Here is an 18613-nt window from a genome sequence, read left to right on the forward strand (position 1 = left end):
TTGTGAATTAAATGAGGTAGTGTACTTAAAGCACAAAGAGTGGTGCCAGGGGTATAAATTATTGCTTAAGTGATATCTTAAAATTTCTATTCTGGGTTAATCCCTTACCTTCTCTGAAAATGTGAGTCCTTATCTGTAAGTAAATTGTATATAGTTATTCTTATTTCACAGGGTATTTGAGCTATGAAACATGAAAGGAAGAAGCACATTATTAATACATCATTAGGAAATTAATGTATCTTTTTGCCCTACATATTTAATTAGATCTTCACAAGCACCCAGTGAGAATAACTGTGATTTATTGTCCTTATTTCCTGATGAGAATACTGAGATTCCATGACAAATCCAAAGTCCTTTGGTCAGCACTGAGATCTATGACCCTGAGCCTTTGACCATGTGCTGCCCAGAGCAAGAATGCAGGAGATTCTGGTTTGATCCCTGGGTCGGGAAGATCCCCTGCAGAAGGGACTGGCTACCCACTCCAGTATTCTTTCCTGGAGAATCCCATGGACAGAGAGAGGAGCCTGTTGGGCTACAGTCCATGGGGTCACAAATAGTCGAACACGGCTGAGAGTCTAACACTTTCACTTTCACACAGAGCAAGAAAGAACTGCCAAGGAGACCTTCAAACAGAAGGTGTCTCATAGTCTTATCTTATCTAGTCCCACGTGTGTTTTGAAATTGCTGCTGCTGCTGCTACGTCGCTTCAGTCGTGTCCGACTCTGTGTGACCCATGGACTGCAGCCTACCAGGCTCCTCCCATGGGATTTTCCAGGCAAGAGTGCTGGAGTGGGGTGCCATTGCCTTCTCCCTGAGAAGGTGGTTATTCTCTAATTGAGTTGGAGTAAGGTAAACAATGGCTCCTTTGTTCTGAAACTTCCTGTATAGGTAGGGCTTTGAAGCGTTCTGCATGCAACACACAGGCACTCTGCTGAGCTTAAGGCTCTACTTGAAGATCCCAAATATTCTGAAAAGTGTGCTCTCCGTTTCCTTCAAACTCTGATTCTCTTAGAACCACTCTCTCTCTCCCACTCTCAAGCTTTCTGATCTGGGCTATTTCCACATGATGTTGAACTTGTGGATTTTGCTCCAAATACCTAGACACTTTCCGCCCTCAAGCGAGCCCATGTTTGATTTCTCCTGCACAGGTTCACTGTCTTCCTCCTCTTTGTCTCATGTGCCTGGCTCACTAGTCATTGCCAGCTGCAGCTTATCTGTACCAAGCCTGTGTTATTTCCTGTGAGTCAACCATCTTATGATGGGAGAATTGACCCTCTTAAATCTCCATATTCAACATGAATATTTAGCTTTTCTTTTGTTTACAAGAGAATCACACCTATGCTTGATGCAAGGAACTCAAGAAAGATGAGGACTGATGACTTGCCCCTCCACAAAGGATGTTCTAGATAGACAATACAATGAGAGGTTCATTACCATCTATTCCCATCACTCCTCTCTTCCCTTCCTTGTTTCCTCATCTACCCTTGTCTGGCTCTGATTCAATACTTTAAATCTACTTGTCAAATATTTGGCATTACAGGGAGTTCCATAAGCTATTAATCCCACATCTAACTACTAAGTCTAATACATTTGTGAGAAAAATATTACTCAAAATTTTAAAACTACTTTAATTTAAATTCCACCTTCGAAAACTTAAGCCTTTGAGACTTCCCTGGTGGTTCAGTGGCTCAGACTCTCTCTGCCCCCAATGCAAAGGGCCCTGGTTCCATCTCTGGTCAGCGAATTAGATCCCACAACTGAAGATTCTGAGTGCTGCAATTTAACACCCAGGAAAGCCAAATAAATAAATCAATGACGTCCTTTTTTTAAAAAATAAAATAAACCTCAAGCCCTGGGGTACAGTATATACAATGTATTTTCTGTAGCGTTTTGGTTCAGGAAAGCATGTCAAAAAATTGCCTCATGCAGGATTTAGTGAAACCCAGATGGTGAGTCAGTGTTTTTGTGCGTGAAATCATCCAGGTTCAACAACTGCTTTCCTCTGTGCTTGCTACTTCCTGCCCAAACAAATGGACCTCAGATTTTCTCAGGGGACAGTCAACCCCTGAAGGCAACTTTCCCAGATGCCAGTTTCCTTTTTTCTTCTTCAGACTTTCAAATTCCTTCTGGACATCATTCTGTGTTCTCAGTTAGAATTTAGGAACTTTGGGCACACTTCTCTTAGACATCCAAGTTTGGCAACTCAGGCTCTGGATTTTCTGCCATTCCTCCTGTAACTACCTGTCTCCACTAGCCACTCTGGCTTTGTGTTTTGGTTCAGAGGTAAATCAAGGAAGCAGCCCCTCTCCACTCACCATGTACACTGCAGGATCCATGGGCGGGCTCGATGCTTCTCCTGAGCCGGAACCCTAGCGCTCCTATGGCAGTTCTGGAAAAATATTGTCATCTTGGTCCCTGGATGAGTAAAAGATTTAAGGTTGCTCGCTGTGTTTCTTCCCCTTCTGTGACCCTAGTTGTAACACTACAGAGTTCCATGAACTGACTCACAATGTTTCTCTTAGTATTCAGGGGGGCCTGCCTCTATTCTCAGAATAACATCTTCATCCCTTCTTAAGCGGCACATATGTTCGTGCTGAAAAGAGCAGCAGAAAGCTGCAAGCCCTTGTATCTGACATGGAATGGGAATTTGGAGCTTAAGTACTATGAGCCAAGTCTGAGCAAACTATTAGGCAATGATGCCAGGCCAGTTTGTGGTTGACATCATATAGCATGGGAGATCAAAATCAGAAGAGATACAAGCACAGACTTGTTTTTAATTCAATTCCTTGAGGACAGAGTCTCAGCCATCTAGGTTCTATTCACGAAAACAGGAAAAATACATGAGAGAAGCGGGGGGAGCTGGGGACAGACTGGAGTTTGAGAGTCTTTTGATACTGACAGCAGTGATTTGAACCAGATTTGCTCTTTTCATATGCAAATACACTGTCTTCTGTACAGCTGGCATCTTCCTTGCTCCAGAGCACAATCAAAGAGCATTTCTCAAGAGCACATTGTTCTAGGCAGAGGTTACTCTTTTCTTTCCCTATGGATTCTTCAGTGATACTTAAATTAAGAAATAGAATTGAGTGGTTAGTTTATTTTAGTATAATATTCCCAACTGTAGAAGTGAATTTCATCTTTTTGGCCATTTTTTAGTTCAAGCTAATATGTTTTTATTTAATGCACAGATACACATAATATATAGTGGTGTATTTTTATGTTGTTCTCTTACAGGGGAAAAAGTAACCAATTTGATTTCAGGATCTATTTCTCAACAATCTGAATCTGGCTTTTGTCAAATATACAAGTGAGTCAGTTGTAACATAATTTAGAAGCTACACTCAAATCTCAGTGTAGCAAGAATTCTGAGGCAAAACTTCTATAACAAAATCTCTTCAATTCCCTCATGCAAATTATTACCTGTATTCCTCAGTAACTCTGTCATCTGCTTCCTCTCTATGGCATTAGTCTCATCGTTTCCTCAAGCTTTATTTGGATTCTACTGTCAAAGTGTTGGTCATCTTAAAATTCTTGTTACAAAGCTAAATCACCAATGAACAAAGGACCAGACAGAACAGAATGATGTCGTTAACAAACAATTAACTCAGGCTACTGAGCTATGGGTAAAAAATAAATAACAACTAACGAGTCTTCATGATCTACAAATCTGACTGATTAGTCAAACATGTGGATATGGAACTAACGGAATCATGAAGTGTCAATAGGCACCTGATTGTCCTGGACTCCAGCTAACACAAGCAAAGTTTAAGCCCAATGCCGCCTGCTCCGTGATAAGTATACCATAAATTGTGTTTTCTGCCCCCCACCCTCATCTTCTCTGCATGCTTGCTTTATTGTCTTAATTATGAAAAACCTGAAAATTTGCATTGTATTAGCATTTTTCTTTCCTTTTTTGGTTGCACTGCTTGGCTAGTGGGATCTTAGTTCATGACTAGGGTTCAAACCATCCCCCTGCGGTGGGAGTACTGAGTCCTAACCACCAGACAGCCAAGGAATTCCCTGTATGAGCATTTCATTGATGTAGTGTAGGGGTGCAAATTCTAGGATTATTTCAGTATGTCTAAGGAATCCTTTCATGAAGATGCCTTTATTTATTAGTTTATTTATTTATTTAGTTTGTATGTGTGTGTATTGATTCCTTGGATTGATTTCTTATCTTTCAACCTTAAACACTGAGCTGCTTTTTTGTCCTCTAATTTTCTAGAAACCTAATATTAATATTGTTAATTCAAGTTACGTGGGTATAATTATCCTCCCTGGAAAGTGAGATCCTAATTTCAATTAGGAACATTAATATTTTGAACTCAGTATCTTAAAAGACAAAGGCAAAGAAAACGAAGGGGGAGAGTGGGAGAAAGAAAAATAAGTCCAAATTTTCTGATCTGATAGTCCAATTTTTACACAGTCCTTTAATTTTCCCAACAAATATTTCTTATGTAGGTAGGTATGTGTAGTTCACATACTCTTTAGAGAAGTGTGTGTAAATTAAAATCTCCCACACTGCAGTTAAGGGCGAAAGTGCACATTTTTGTTTTACTTCTATGAAGACTTAAAAAAAAGTCTTTCTTTAACTTTCTTTAAAGTGCTTTCTTAACCGAAGGGAGATGCTGTAGTTTGTTAAGAGAGATGTATTTCTGACCCCAGTAGTTCCAAGCCTAATAAACATACAAGTGATGATTTTGATAACCTCATCTTTCAGAATGATGAGAGAAACATAGGTTAGCAAAGACATCGTCTGGAATAGAAGAGAGCACACAGCAGACATTTGAGAAAGTGGAAGAGAACACAAATAAGAAAAACAATACCAAATGAGAAAAGTTACAAAGTAGGCTCTATCAGTTGAAAATAAACTAAAATGAACAGTGAGGGCAAGATGTGGTGCTAGGCTCAATGAATTAGAGACTCTTCAAGATTCTACAGGAAATAACAGAATAAACACAGAAGAATATTATTAATGAGCATAAATCAGCTTAGCATGGTATAGAGCCATGTTTCTCTAGGAGTAGCCTTAAAAACATATTCATAAGTGAAGAGTATGTTCCCAACACATGTTTCTGGTATGGATATTAGTATGAGTTGGCCTTCTGTGATGGCTCAGCAGTGAAGAATCCGCCTGCAATGCAGCAGAGACAAGAGATGCGGGTTCAGTCCCTGGGTCTGGAAGATCCTCTGGAGGAGGAAATGGCAACCCACTCCAATATTCTTGCCTGGGAACTCCCAGGGACAGAGGAGCCTGGCGGGCTCCAGTGCATGGGGTCACAAAGAGTTGGACACGACTGAGCGACACACTCAGCACTATACTTTCTGCCATCTTACAGCAGACAATTGATTATCATGGAATGCAGTGACCTGGGAACAAGGCAGTGTTGTCTTCTGAATCCACTCAGGAGATCTGAATTACAGAGGCTGACATCCTAGTCTTCAGAAAATTATTGTCTTAAAATTCCTGAGAGGAAGGAAGAATAAAGAACAGAAACGCAGAAGAAACTAAGAACAGGAAAGCATATTGTACTGGCTAAGTAATTAGAGGGGCTATTAAGCTTTTAAAATGTTACAGATATCTCTTAATGTATGATGCAAATTCATTTAATCTAGAGGGGCTCACTGGCATGGAACGGTAACTGTGAAACCATGGAAAGAAGTCCAGTGATTTATTGGACTGGAAACATATCCCAAAGTGGCGTATCAGTTGATAGATAAATGGTATTTAATTTTCTGGACTACAAGGAACAAGGATATATATATGTGACATTTTTGAGAAAGCTGGCCAAACTCTAAGAATTTGAGAAGTAAATAGAACACTGCCTTCTTGGCAGCAAGAGGCCACAGCCTTAGGGAAATGACCGAATCTCTGCAGAATGAGAAAATACAAATAGTGCTATTGATGAAACCTGGAGCTAGATGGTTAGTTCCCTAGATCCCTGTTTGGATAAGGCCACTTTTCTCTTCAAGATGCCCCCTATCCTCTGTACCCTGGTTTTGTTTTGTTTGTTTGTTTGGTCCCTTGAGGGACAAGGGACAAAACAAAGGATCTCTTCCTTTTTCCCTATGAAGAGTCAGGGGAGGGAGGCAGTGTATAAGAAATGAGCTTTCATCAGAGAAGAAGATTTGTTTCCATCAGGCTATATTGGGTTTGAGCTGTAAAATTTATTTTTAATTGCAAGAAAAAGAAGCTTTATAAACATTCAGTCTTCCCTTCTTGATGAAGGAATACACAGAACAGAAGAGCAGGTCTTCCCATGACCCCTTGGGACATCTCAGTTATTAAGACAATGCCTCCCTGTGGACCAGCTATCTCTAAGTAAAGGGACACTAACTTCCCAGACAAATCCATGCTTAGAGAATGAGTTTACCATTTACATGGAGTACCTTTGAGGGCAGCCAGAAAATAAATAAAAATTTTCTGCTTATTTTGGCTTCTCATTTGGAAGTGCCTCATCAGAGGGGAAATGAACAAGTATAAATGCACATCTGGTCTCACAGAAGGCAATATATTCATGATAACTATGGTTTCTGAAAATAACAGATGATCCAGTAAGGAGTATACGTTTTATTTTGTGTTTATGTGGAAACAAGGTACCAAAATATCACAGATATGTGAAATAAATGTATTAACAAAAGAATAAGGTTATATCAAATCAGAACCAGCTTGGAATATCTTGAGAATTTAATTATTATAAGAATACTATATAGATACAATCCATTTTTGTGTCAGCGTATAACTTTACTCATATTAATCTTGGTAGCTTGGCTGGTAAAGAATCCATCTGCAATGCAGGAGACTGTGGTTCGATTCCTGGGTCAGGAAGATCTGCTGGAGAAGGGATAGTTTACCCACTCCAGTATTCTTAGGCTTCCCCGGTAGCTCAGATGGTAAACAATCCCACCTGCAATGTGGGAGACCTGGGTTCGACCCCTGGGTTGGGAAGATCCCCTGGAGAAGGGAACGGCTACCCACTCCAGTATTCTGGCTTGGAAATTCCATGGACTATACAATCCATGGGGTCACAAAGAGTCTATATTCATATTAATCTTAATTAAGAAGGACCTATTATATGGCTAGCATTCTACATATATTACATCATATAATCTTTTTAACAACTCTTTGAAATCTGCCCTTTGACTTCTGTTTTACAGTTTAGACAATAGAGTCTGAAAGAGAGTAATTTATCCAAAGTCACATAATTCCTTAGGCCAGATCCTGGTTCAAATACAATTTTATCCTGAGTTAAAAACAGACAAACAAAAAACATGTCTTTATTCTCTATTTGCTCTCCTGTGTGGTTTCTCCTCGAAGCCTAAGCTTCCTTTGGCCAATTTAAGAACAGAACTGTAGAGCTGTGTGCACTCTTGTCAAAGTCCACTCCTCTGCTTGTGGCTGTTGCTTTTTTCTAGAGGGTAGAGGATAAACTCTGCTTGATGCTTAACATTGCTTAACATCTGCTTAACACTGAATGGCAAGAAGAGAGATGAAATGGAATGGGGCAAGAAAAATGACCTGACTTCACAGAAGAAAGTTCTTAGGGGAAAGAGACAGTTGCTTGGAGTTGACCTTGAACTGGCACTGCCCCAGTGGCTCAGGCCACTGCCCTTGTGAAAGCCTGTGGCAGGCACCTCTGAATACCCGGTGCAAGTCTGAGGATAGCTAGGATTTGGCCAGTGCTGCTGAATTCAAAGGCACCTGAACTGACAATTGTGTTCTACTTCCGATGGATAATTTCTGGGACCGAGTTCCCTGAGACAAGAGTCAGGAGACATTTGTTCAGCTTCCAGCCCGTGTTGGCTAGAATGATAGAATGATTGTAGTGACTCAACAGACTTGACGTGATTTAAAAATGATGACTGAATGAAACAAAGTGGATATTTTATAAAGGTACATACACACAAACAAACAAACAGTATTTGGGGATGGACAGACTATTAATGCACCAAGAACCCAGAAATCCTTGCCCTTTAGCTTCAGGATTGTTGGATAGTAGAGAAATCCTAGGCGCAGTAGATGATCTGAACTTTCTCCCTAAGAACCTAAGCAGTAGCTTAAGCATGTAGACTAGTGTTGGTAACTTCTGGTCCTTAGGCCAAATTTAGTCACGGATCTATGGATTTAACTTACACAGTGACTGGAATTTCAAGCTTTGGACAAATCCTCAAATGAAGCCACAGTGGGCTTTTATTTCTTCAGGCAATGGATTTGGATGGAGGGCCCCTGCTTTTGACACAGCATAGGTTTCCTGTTGTTTGCTGCCTAGCCCTCTCCAGAGAAACTGAAGCGCCCTTTGTTTTTATCACTACGCCTCTACTGAGGAGTCCCTTCCAGCAGAGTGAGAGCTGTCTGGGCCCTGCACAAATCTGAGCTGGAGACGCCTGTGAGTGTCTCACCCACCAGCACTGACAGTGTGAAGTGCAGCCTCACGTTGCCAGTCTCTATAGCCAAGTTAACAGGAAAAATAGTCACTTGTAGTTCTTTCATTTATTTTTTTTCTAAAGAAAAGTTTAAAAGGGTAATTTCCTTTTATTTATTTATTTATATTTTTTAAACCAACATTACCTGTTAAGGACTAGGTCAGCATGCATACCTACTTATATGACCATTTGAGTGAACGCTCTGAAATATAGTAATTACTCTTCTACTTCCAGATGTTATACTTAGGGGTTTAACAGAGACATAGGCAGATATATAGAGAGTCCTACACATGTTTATTAAGTTGCACTCCTCAGATTACCATCTGATATGGATCAGCTGCATAACACACTGGGGAGAAGGGAGTAGTGGGGTAAAGACGAGGGCAGGAAATATTGGCTTTTACATTTGGGCATCACTCACACTTGTCAGAATATATTGACACACTACTAATAGTACAGATGTAATGCCCTGAAGTTAAATTATGTTTCTTTCCAAATTAATAAATCTTTACCCATTAACTAATCAAAAATAATACTATACGCAATCAGTATAAGGATTTTGCTTTTTTTCTTTCATATGATTTTTCCTCCTTTTACTTTAAAAAATAAAACAGTTAATTCAGTGGACACAAGCACATTTGAATCCCAAACTATCAACATCTTGTATATTTTAAACATTTTGGACTCTGAGAATGCTTTTAAATAGTCTGGACCAAAGCAAAGCCAGTAAAAAGATAGCAATAAAAGTAAAAATCTAATGAATGAATGATGGCAGAGAGGTATTTACTTGTTGCTACCCTTTGGTTCAAGAATTCTTATGTAAAACAAAATGAAGTAAAACTCCAGAGTGTTCTTTGAGTCCTGTGAATTGAGGAAGGCCATTTATGCAGGTCACTCCCTCCTAGAGTAGAGTTTTGTGTGGGTAATGGGTAGTATGCTAAGTGCAGCTGGAAAACTAATATGACATTTAAAAATTTTTTAAACCAGATTTTGCAGGCTTCTTTAGTGGTTACTGAAAAGTTACTGGGCAGATTATTCTTTACAGTGATCCAGTGAGTAACACCTCCGTGAAGCAATTCAACTGCTCATCATTTATCACCCTGCCAGTGGGACAGTTTCGGCATGTATAGCTCCATAGCGTGTATGGGTTTCACTTTGTGAAATGCAATGACTCATGTACTAGTTTGGTACTTACAAAGAAATATTGGACCTAGTGAGAGCTTTTAAGGAGTGGTCTGTAACTGAGTCAATAAAAACCATTTTACAGAAGAGTAAAATACTAAGTATTGGCAAATATTTGTATTGATATTTGTAAATGTTAGTATAATGATATTAGTAAACTTCATTTCACATAGAAAAATCCATTCATGAAAGGGACCTAATTTATTCCTTACCTCCACCCCAATAAATAGATGAAGAAACTGAAACTTTACGATTTTGTGACTTAATGGCATATAAGTTATGCACAGTCAGGATGGGACTTTTAGTTGTTTTCTAGACCATATTTTAGATTTAAAATATAAAGAAATACAAAGTGTCATTAAGATTATTTTCACTTTATCAGTTTTGGGGGTCAGACAATTGGGTTTGATAATTCTGTCAAATTGGTTTTGACAGAACATTTGGGTTTAATGGAGATTGTCTTTGTTTTTCTTTAAGAGTCAGTCTGAGAGGTTCTCTGATAAAATTGAGAACAGTCTGTCACTTCTGAGAACTAACCACATCCCACAATCAAGTCTGATAAAAAATCAGAAAAGAAGTTAACTTATTTTGAGTAAATGTGATAAGTCCATAAGGTAGAGATGAAGCTACCGGCAGGACATGGACAAAATGCATGTGTTTGGAACAAACTGGCTCCAGCTTCAAAATCTATGGACAGATATACGTCAGTATCAGTGAATGAAGAGAGAGCTGTACATGGTGAGCAGAAAGCCAGGAGAATGAGTGATAAACATTCATTAGGCAAGTAGAGGAAATGATCAAAATAACCACCAAAGAACAGTAAAGTCTAATCTATCTTTTTTTTTTTTTTCCTTCCGGTGATATGTTGACATTATTGAAACCTTGCATCAGTATTTTCTAAAACTAGATCTCTTAGGTTAGACAATAAAGAATTATGGCAGTCGCTCTCCCAAAAAGAGGTCCCATTGTGCGAGAAAGGAATTCAGTATGCCAGGAAAAGAAAGGGAACTGTTGGGGTATGATGTAAGAAAACTATGAGAGAGTTCTAGTGGTGTAAATGTGAGTGCTTAATGTTTCTAAGCCTCCAAGTGTTAGTACATAAAACTTAAATAATAATTCGAAGCATCATTTTGAGAAATAGATAATTGGCAAAAAGACTCAAAACTAGTGATGGCTAAATAAACTGTGGCTACTATTTTTCCACACATGCTTTCCTAAGCTTTCTTGTATGGTTAGAGGCATATAGTTTAAATAAGGAAAAAAATATAACAAAAATATCGTGCAGGATTTAAAGGATCTCAAAGTTTATCAAGAAATTAAGAAGTTAAATAATTTGCCCAGCATTGCTTAGCTAGTAGAACTAGCTGAAAACCAGCTGTTTCATTCCAAAACTCCTGCTTTTTCCCTCTGTCCCATCTGCTTCTGTAAATGAACTAATTTGTAAACAAAGAAAAGGTGATAATTACGTTTATAATTTCCTTTGCTTTCAAGTTTAAGCCCTAGTACCTCTGGCCTAGTGGATGAAAGTCTGGTGTACTGCTGAAAAATAATAATGTATTTTAAATACTTGTGTCCTTCCCTCTTTTTTTCTTGCAAAGGTCAGAGGTGTGAGGTGTGGACAGTATAGAGCTCAGCACACACTCCTCATGTAGCCCCCTCAGGATTGGGGGCTACTTCTCAGTCCCACCCCAGTGTCAGCCTGCTCCCAGCGACCAGCTCAGCCTAATTTGAACCTTCTCCTCTAGTGAAGGGGTGGTTCCGATGGTAAAGAATCTGCCTGCAATGTGGGAGAGTCAGGGTTGGATCCCTGGGTCAGGAAGATCCCCTAGAGAACGGAATGGCTACCCACCCCAGTGTTCTTGCCTGGAGAATTCCTTGGACAGAGGAGCCTGGGGGGCTAAGGTCTGTGAGGTGGCAAAGAGTCCAACAGGACTGAGTGACTAACACTTTAGAGGGGACACTTTGCATGATACTTCACGATCCAAATGCAGGTAGTGAAATTACTAAAGCCAGGAAGAGAAACACCTGAGGAGATGATGGATTTGCGGAAAAGGAATATGTTTTGGATCTTTCTTCCCCAAATTGTGAGAATGATATGTGGGTGGAGAAAATATTCAAGTAAATATGGTATGGTGAGGAGCCTCTGTAATATGAGCCTGGTATCTCAAGGGAAAGGTCTTACTGGGTCTGTGGTCCCAGGGCAAGAATTAACCCATCCTTTTTCCAGGATTCTGCCTCCCAGGCTTGGCTAGACTCTGGACAGAGGAGCTTTTAACCCCTCTTCTTCCTCCTCTGCCCTGTGCCTTAGGCTTGTGTGCAGCTGAAAGGCAACCACCCGGCCCTGAATCTAGGGCTGCAAGAGTGAACAGATAGTGCCTAGATAGGTAAATACCCAGTGTGCCTTCTGACGAGTGAACTAATCCAGCCAGTGTCAATAAGGAGCAGCGTAAAGTTTCCCGGATGTGGCCCCAGTGCGTTTACTTAGTCTAAGGGTGTGAGTTAGAGTCGGGGTTTAATGACTAATTAAAGTCACTCACAGTCCCTGAGCGGTGTGTGCACAGTCACACAGGAGAGTGAGGATCCCGGGGCAGTGGAGACTCGCAAGAGCTGCGAGTGTGGCCAGTGGAAATGAATTCTCAGTTCAGCTCCGCAGCACGTGACTTCCTATTTCTGTAAGGTACTTCCAAGGGACTTCCTCTAAAATCTGCCCAGAACTCCCAGAAGATTTCATTCAGCGCCGCCGATAAGGTTCCTTCCAACCCGGGACAGAAGTTTTCCCTGAGACACGGTATTAGTTTCTTTTCTCTTTCTGCTTTGCCATCGGCAGCATGCAAGGATCTCGTGGCTCCTGTTCGTGATCGGAAGCTGAATACACTGGTCCAGATCTCAGTAATCCACCCCGCGGAGCAGGGTCTGACAAGATACTCCAGCACCGAAATTGTTGAGGTGAGCGTGCTGTGTGCCTGCTTTACTCTCACTATCTCTAGGTCGCTGTCTGGATTTGAGCAAACAGCTGAATTACCTTAGACAGCTGTGCTGAATTACTGTCCTCTGTCATTTAGGAAGGCATACCTGAGCTTACTAAGCATGCATTTGTAACTGACCAGGATAAACAAATGGGGAAAGAATTTGCCCTTTTTAAAATTTTTTATAAAAGACCTTATTTTTCTTTAGTAAGTAAAAGGAAAATCCCCACTTTGAATCTTTGAATAGAGTACTAAGTAGAGAAAAAAAACTATATATAAAATTTTAATTAAATGGAATGAGTATATCTTTGCAGGGAAAAAAGAAAGTCAAAAATTACCTAGAGACATTTAAAACTGTTTTTGCCCTTCTCATTTTTTTCTGTTTCCTTCAGACTGTCTGTGGAAACTTCATATTCTCTGCCTTTCATGTGTGTCTGTTGATTTAAAGTATGGTGTTTTTCAAAGAAAGGTAGATGATTAATTGGAGACACTGTAATGTTTCTAGGCAAAAGGTGTAAATATTACTCATCCGATGAGAGATTTCCTATTTACATTTATTGTTGCTTATATAATGTGCAAAATGTGTTGGGAGGAAACTTGTTATTGTGTTGGATCAGATTCAAAAGAGGAAGTGTTTCCCTTTTGATTATTTTGTTCTCATCACACATATTTCACAGCCTTACTGAATGAGGGCTACTTAGTCTCTGGCATTATAGAAAGTGTCCTCTAAACTCCAAGCTTCACTTTTCTTAGGCTTGAGAGTCCTGTCTATTTTGAAGGTGGAGTTTCTCTGCAGGAGTTTAAGTCGTCTACTCCAGACCAGGCTTGCTAACTGCCGTTGGTGGAATAGATGATTCAGACAAAACTCCACACATTTTACCAATGGGAGTGACACAGATCTTACATGTAGCCCTGAATCTGTCCTTGGGAAACTTTAGATTCCAATGCTGGTATCATTTGTAATTGTAACATTTATAGTTAAAGTTATGGTTGAATAAGCAAAAATAATCTTATTCATTCGAAGACAACCAAAATTGGAAAATTGTTCATTTATATGAAAACTATTTTCAAGCATTATTCTAACTTGATTATTTTTAAAATATTGTCAAGATTAAAATAAATTATGTATTTTGACACATTGATTTGAATATATATATAGCTGTTGTTGATTGTTTCATTCACTGTGTGTTTTGCACAGCGTCTAACACGATGCCAAGCAAAAAGCAGTATTAGTTAAATAAAAGGATGAAAGAATGAATGAATAAATGAATAACTTCAGCTTCTAGAAACTTCCATAAACAACTGGCTTACAGAACTCTAGCAAACATCTCCATGATATTCAGCACTGTGCATATTTAAATATAGATGCAAAATTTAATGTTGGATGTCAGCTCTCTAAAAATGAATTCTGAGGCATGGAAATACTCTGTGCACTGCATCCTGAGATAGTAATTTCATAGCCCCAAATCCATCATATTTAGTTTCCTTCATTAGTTTTCAAATCAGTCTGAGGAAAAAAAAAAAAAATACAGCTGAACATCTAAAAACAAATGAATGCTATCAGAGTGTGGCTTTCAGTTGAATCATTACAGAAAGGAAATAAATGGACAGCGTAAGATTAGCAAGTGGTTGAAAAAAGAGCTTCATTTTAATTTGATCAGTCAGTATCTCAGGTTATTTGCATAAGTCACAGGTTATATCCATTAAATGTATGCTAAATGTAATGACAGCTGACCCTAACAATGGTTCTGCATGTAATGAAAATAAATTGTTTTTCAAGATTCTTAGCAGCTCTGACAAGGATGCAAGGCATTTACTATCTACAGCTTTATCAGTACTTTGGGGCCCTGGGCCATGTTGTTGCCCATGGGCATTCTTTGGCAATTCAGATCTCTCTTCTAATAGAATCATTTCCTAGAAAAACAAACAGACCCAGACACTCTCTGCATTCTCCTGTGTCACCACAGGCTGCCAACTGCAGTTGCTGCCTTATTGAATCAAAGTTGTCTGCTTGTGCTGTTACAGGGAACAAGAGACCCACTGTTCTTGACTGGTGTCACGTTCCCATCTGAGTATCCCATCTATGAGGAGACCAAAATAAAGCTAACCGTCTATGATGTCAAGGATAAGTCTCATGACACCGTAAGTACTTGAGCTTAATTTCTTGCTTTGGGAAAAAGGCTTTTCCAAACCGTCGGATTTGTGATGTAACTGGCATTTTTCAAAGAGGTGCTTTGTGCTGTGATTATGCTTGTCTTGTTTATGGTTTGCTGGTTTTTTTTTTTTTTTTAATTCTTTTGGCTTCCTGCCACACTGGCAAGTCATTAGGAGCAAAAGCTTTCAGAACAGTTTTTTCTTCTTTGTCAGGGAGGCTGGCTTGATGTGTTAGTTTATATTTTGTTGTTGCTGCTTTAAGTGTTGTTGAAGAAGTAACATTGTGGGCAGAAAGCAAATGGAAGAGATTAAATAATACATCAGAACGTTCTAATATTGCCTTTATTCTAAAATGAGATTGATAGTGTTCTGCTATCACAATTTATTCTTTTACGTGTAACCTAACTCCCTCTATTCTTCTGATGTTGTTCGTGGCACCAAAGCAAACAGAGGAGGAAGTAACTGTCAGCACTAGGCAGAATTGGCCTCCTTACAGGAAGGTCATGTCAGGTCCTGATGGTCTTTTGTTCTAGGTTCCTTAGTTTTCCTACAGGGCCTGAATTTTTCTCCTCTTGAATCAGTGGGTTCAAGTGAGACCATTAGGTACCCAAGTACTGTCACCGGAGGCCACTCTGAAAATTTCAGGACAGGAGAGAATGCTATCGGTAGGTATTAGGAAGGGGATGGTTTAACAGAGCCCTCTTCTTTATATCTTTCCTATGAGAATGAGTGTTTATCTGTTTTCAAGGCTTGGAAGTAGGGAGCCGTGGGAGTATTGATGATCCACAATGAAATTAAGTCAGGAAACACTTTGAAGGCAGGTAGACCAGTAGGTTCTGGGAGAATTCTGCTTGAAGTTGAGAGGTGCTGCTGGCCTTGGAGAGTCACTCATAACTGGTTGAGGGGAAGTGCAGCTTTCATTTCTGCCCCCACTAGGCATTTCTGTCTTGCTCATGAGTCTTTCTTTCCTTTTCATTCTTTACCACAAAATATATAGCATAGGTGGATGGCAGGGATATGTAATAGAGAAAAAAATTCTGTCTTGAAGGCATATCTACTTATCTTAGACCTAGAAAAGTTCATGTCTTTAAATATGCAGAAGAAATGCTTGATGAAATGCACTGCACGTGCGTGGTAAAGAAACAGTGATGGCGGTCAGGTAGAGTTGTCAAGGCCGACTGTCTGGTTCCTGTTCTGCTCACTAGCTTTGTGACTCTGGGTGAGTTGATCCTCATTTCTGTTTACCTGGGGAAGCAGTGTTGTAGAGATTAAATTAGTTAATATATGTAAAATATGTAGAAGAACCGCTACGGAGCAGTAATTGAAAGCTTAATTGCTGTAGTTATTGTTTTGGCTGCTGTCTCGTGTTTCTCATAAATAGTAAAAATCAAATAAAGGAATATTAACCACAGTTTTATTCCATTTACTAACTGTGTTTTTCTAAGTAATCCTACATTTATTATTTCTGATCAAAAGGGAAAGATAAAAATATATTAAGAGACAAACATTGGGGTTAAAGCTGGCAACTAAAAAGGTTTTGCTTTGAAGTTTTGTTCTTTTCTTTTCCCTTTCTATGCCCTTTCCTTGATTTTTGAAGTGACATGGAAAAGGAATAGACTGTGATTGGGAGAGCTGGGCCAAAGATTACGCACAAAGCCTACAGCATGACTTTTTTTTTTTTTTTTTCTTCTGCCAAGGAGGGAGGGAAATGGGGGAACAAAAGCATAAAATTGGGGGAAAGGGGGATATGGTTCAAATGCAAAGTAGGAAGAGGTGGCACAACTGTGCAGAGAAGTAATGAGCAGGGAAGTGATCAGGGTGATGGGAAAGTAAAGCAGAAACTCTGGGATTTTATGTTTTTTTCTGAGCACATGATCAGATTCAGTGCTCTGGAAGTCCCAAGGTGTAGACAGAGTGAAGAATATGGAAGGGTAGGAGGTATAGAAACACTATGCTACAGAGATGAAAATGTTGAGCTCTTGGGTTGGTTAAGTCCTTAGGAACAGCAGAGTTAGAAATATTAAATACCAAAGGTGTTTCTCTCCCCTTCAATCTGCCTCATTTAAAATGTTATGTATGTTAATGCTCTAGGGATAGATAATAAGCTTACTCATTAAGTATGCTTTTTTTTTGGCTTTTATTCTGGAAACCTATTAATTAGAGTCTTTTAAAGATTTTCTTCCTTGATCTAGAGGTGTTATCACATAAAAGTATTGAATGAACTGGAATCCCTGCTGTGAAATAAGACTTGTGAAATTTGAACATGCTTAAGAAATGCAACCAGCTTTCATTTATGAAATGCTGTTAATTAAAGCATAACTTCTTCCTTAATATAACTAACAATTAGTTCTAGTGATGGAAGTGTAAATAGAAACACAGTCCATTAATATGCTAATAGTCTCCATGTACGTGTAGTCTTTATCCTGGCACCTTTCTTCCTTTTTTTTAAAAATTGGAATATAGTGGTAAAACCCACCTGCCAATGCAGGAGACATAACAGATACCGGTTTGATCCCTGGGTCATGAAGATCTCCTGGAGGAGGGCATGACAACCCACTGCAGTATTCTTGCCTGGAAAATCACATGGATCGAGGAGCCTGGCAGGCTACCATCCGTAGGGTTGCAAAGAGTTGGACGTGATTGAAGTGACTTAGAATGCACGCATAGTTGATATAAAATGTTGTTAGTTTCTACTGTACAACAAAGTGAATCTGTTATATATATATATATATCTCCACTCTTTTAGTTTGTTTTCTTTCTCCGTATAGGCCGTTACAGAGTATTGAGTAGAGTTCTTGTGTTGTACAGTAGGTCTTTATTATCTATTTTATACAGAGTAGTGTATATATGTCAATCTCAATCTCCCAGTTTATCCCTACACCCCTCTCCTCCATAACTTAAGTTTATTTTCCACATCTATGTCTCTATTTCTGTTTTGTAAAAAAAAAAAAAAAATCACTTGTACCATTTTTTTTAGATTCCGCATATAAACGATATCATATGATTTTTGTCTTTCTTTGTCTGAATTCACTCATGATAGCATCTAGATCCATCCGTGTTGCTGCAGATGACATTATTTCATCTTTTTAATAGCTGGGGCCCTTTTTCTTATTTAAGTTTCTGTTGTTGTTCTTTGTTTTTTTATTATGGAAGTGAATACAGAATTGGAGAAGGTAGCAAGTGAATTTAAAGTACGGTTTAGATTAGGGGGACTTATGACCCTAAATATTTTAAGATCATAGTACTTTTAAGGGTTATGAAATGAGATTATGAATGTTTATGTATTTTGGAAAATCAACAAAGAATGTGCATGTATTTAAAAGTTGGTTTAAATAGTTGATCCCAGTAAATCATTCATCGTATTAGGACAGGAAATGAGATATTCTTTACTTGCTGAATATCAATTAATTGAGTCAGCGGACTAAATTCCTTGTCTTTTTCTATTGAATTCATTATTGCTTGGAATTCACCAGGCAAGTAGATTTGTTACTTTACAATCTCATATTTGTTTACATACATATTACTATTAGAAGTTTTTAAAGAGATAATGATGTTTTATCTGTGCCCTTGATATGACTATTATCCTAACAAGACCAAGTAGTTATAATTAATAACTATTTGGTCTTGTTAGGTTCTTTGAACATAAGATTATCTTTCATAATAACTTCAGCAGAAATGCAATCAGTCATTGTAAAGAATGAGAAGAGTCTGTTGATTCATAATGACTCTTGTTTTCTCCTACCACATCCTTCATCCTTCCCATTCATAGCAATCAGTCTCCCTCTGCAGCAGATGGATGGATAATGCTTGGCAGGTAGGGGGGCAGGGAAGGGGGGACATGGGCTCATTATCAGAATTAGGGTTACCTTTTTGATATTTGCCTTACC

At 39.0% G+C, this 18613-nt stretch overlaps 1 protein-coding gene across 4 annotated transcripts in view; it reads left to right on the top strand.

Annotated features, from left to right (window-relative positions):
* The window catches only part of INPP4B (inositol polyphosphate-4-phosphatase type II B), a 704914-nt gene that overhangs the window by 305754 nt on the left and 380547 nt on the right, over positions 1–18613 (top strand). For all 4 annotated transcript variants that reach the window (XM_040250456.1, XM_040250457.1, XM_040250454.1 and 1 more), the window contains 2 exons: positions 12434–12552; positions 14598–14714. In XM_040250456.1, coding sequence (XP_040106390.1) covers positions 12434–12552; positions 14598–14714 — 236 coding nt within the window. The remainder of the gene's footprint in view (positions 1–12433; positions 12553–14597; positions 14715–18613) is intronic.

This window comes from Oryx dammah, unplaced genomic scaffold (genome assembly GCF_014754425.2).
Source record: "Oryx dammah isolate SB20612 unplaced genomic scaffold, SCBI_Odam_1.1 HiC_scaffold_12, whole genome shotgun sequence".
NCBI lineage: Eukaryota > Metazoa > Chordata > Mammalia > Artiodactyla > Bovidae > Oryx > Oryx dammah.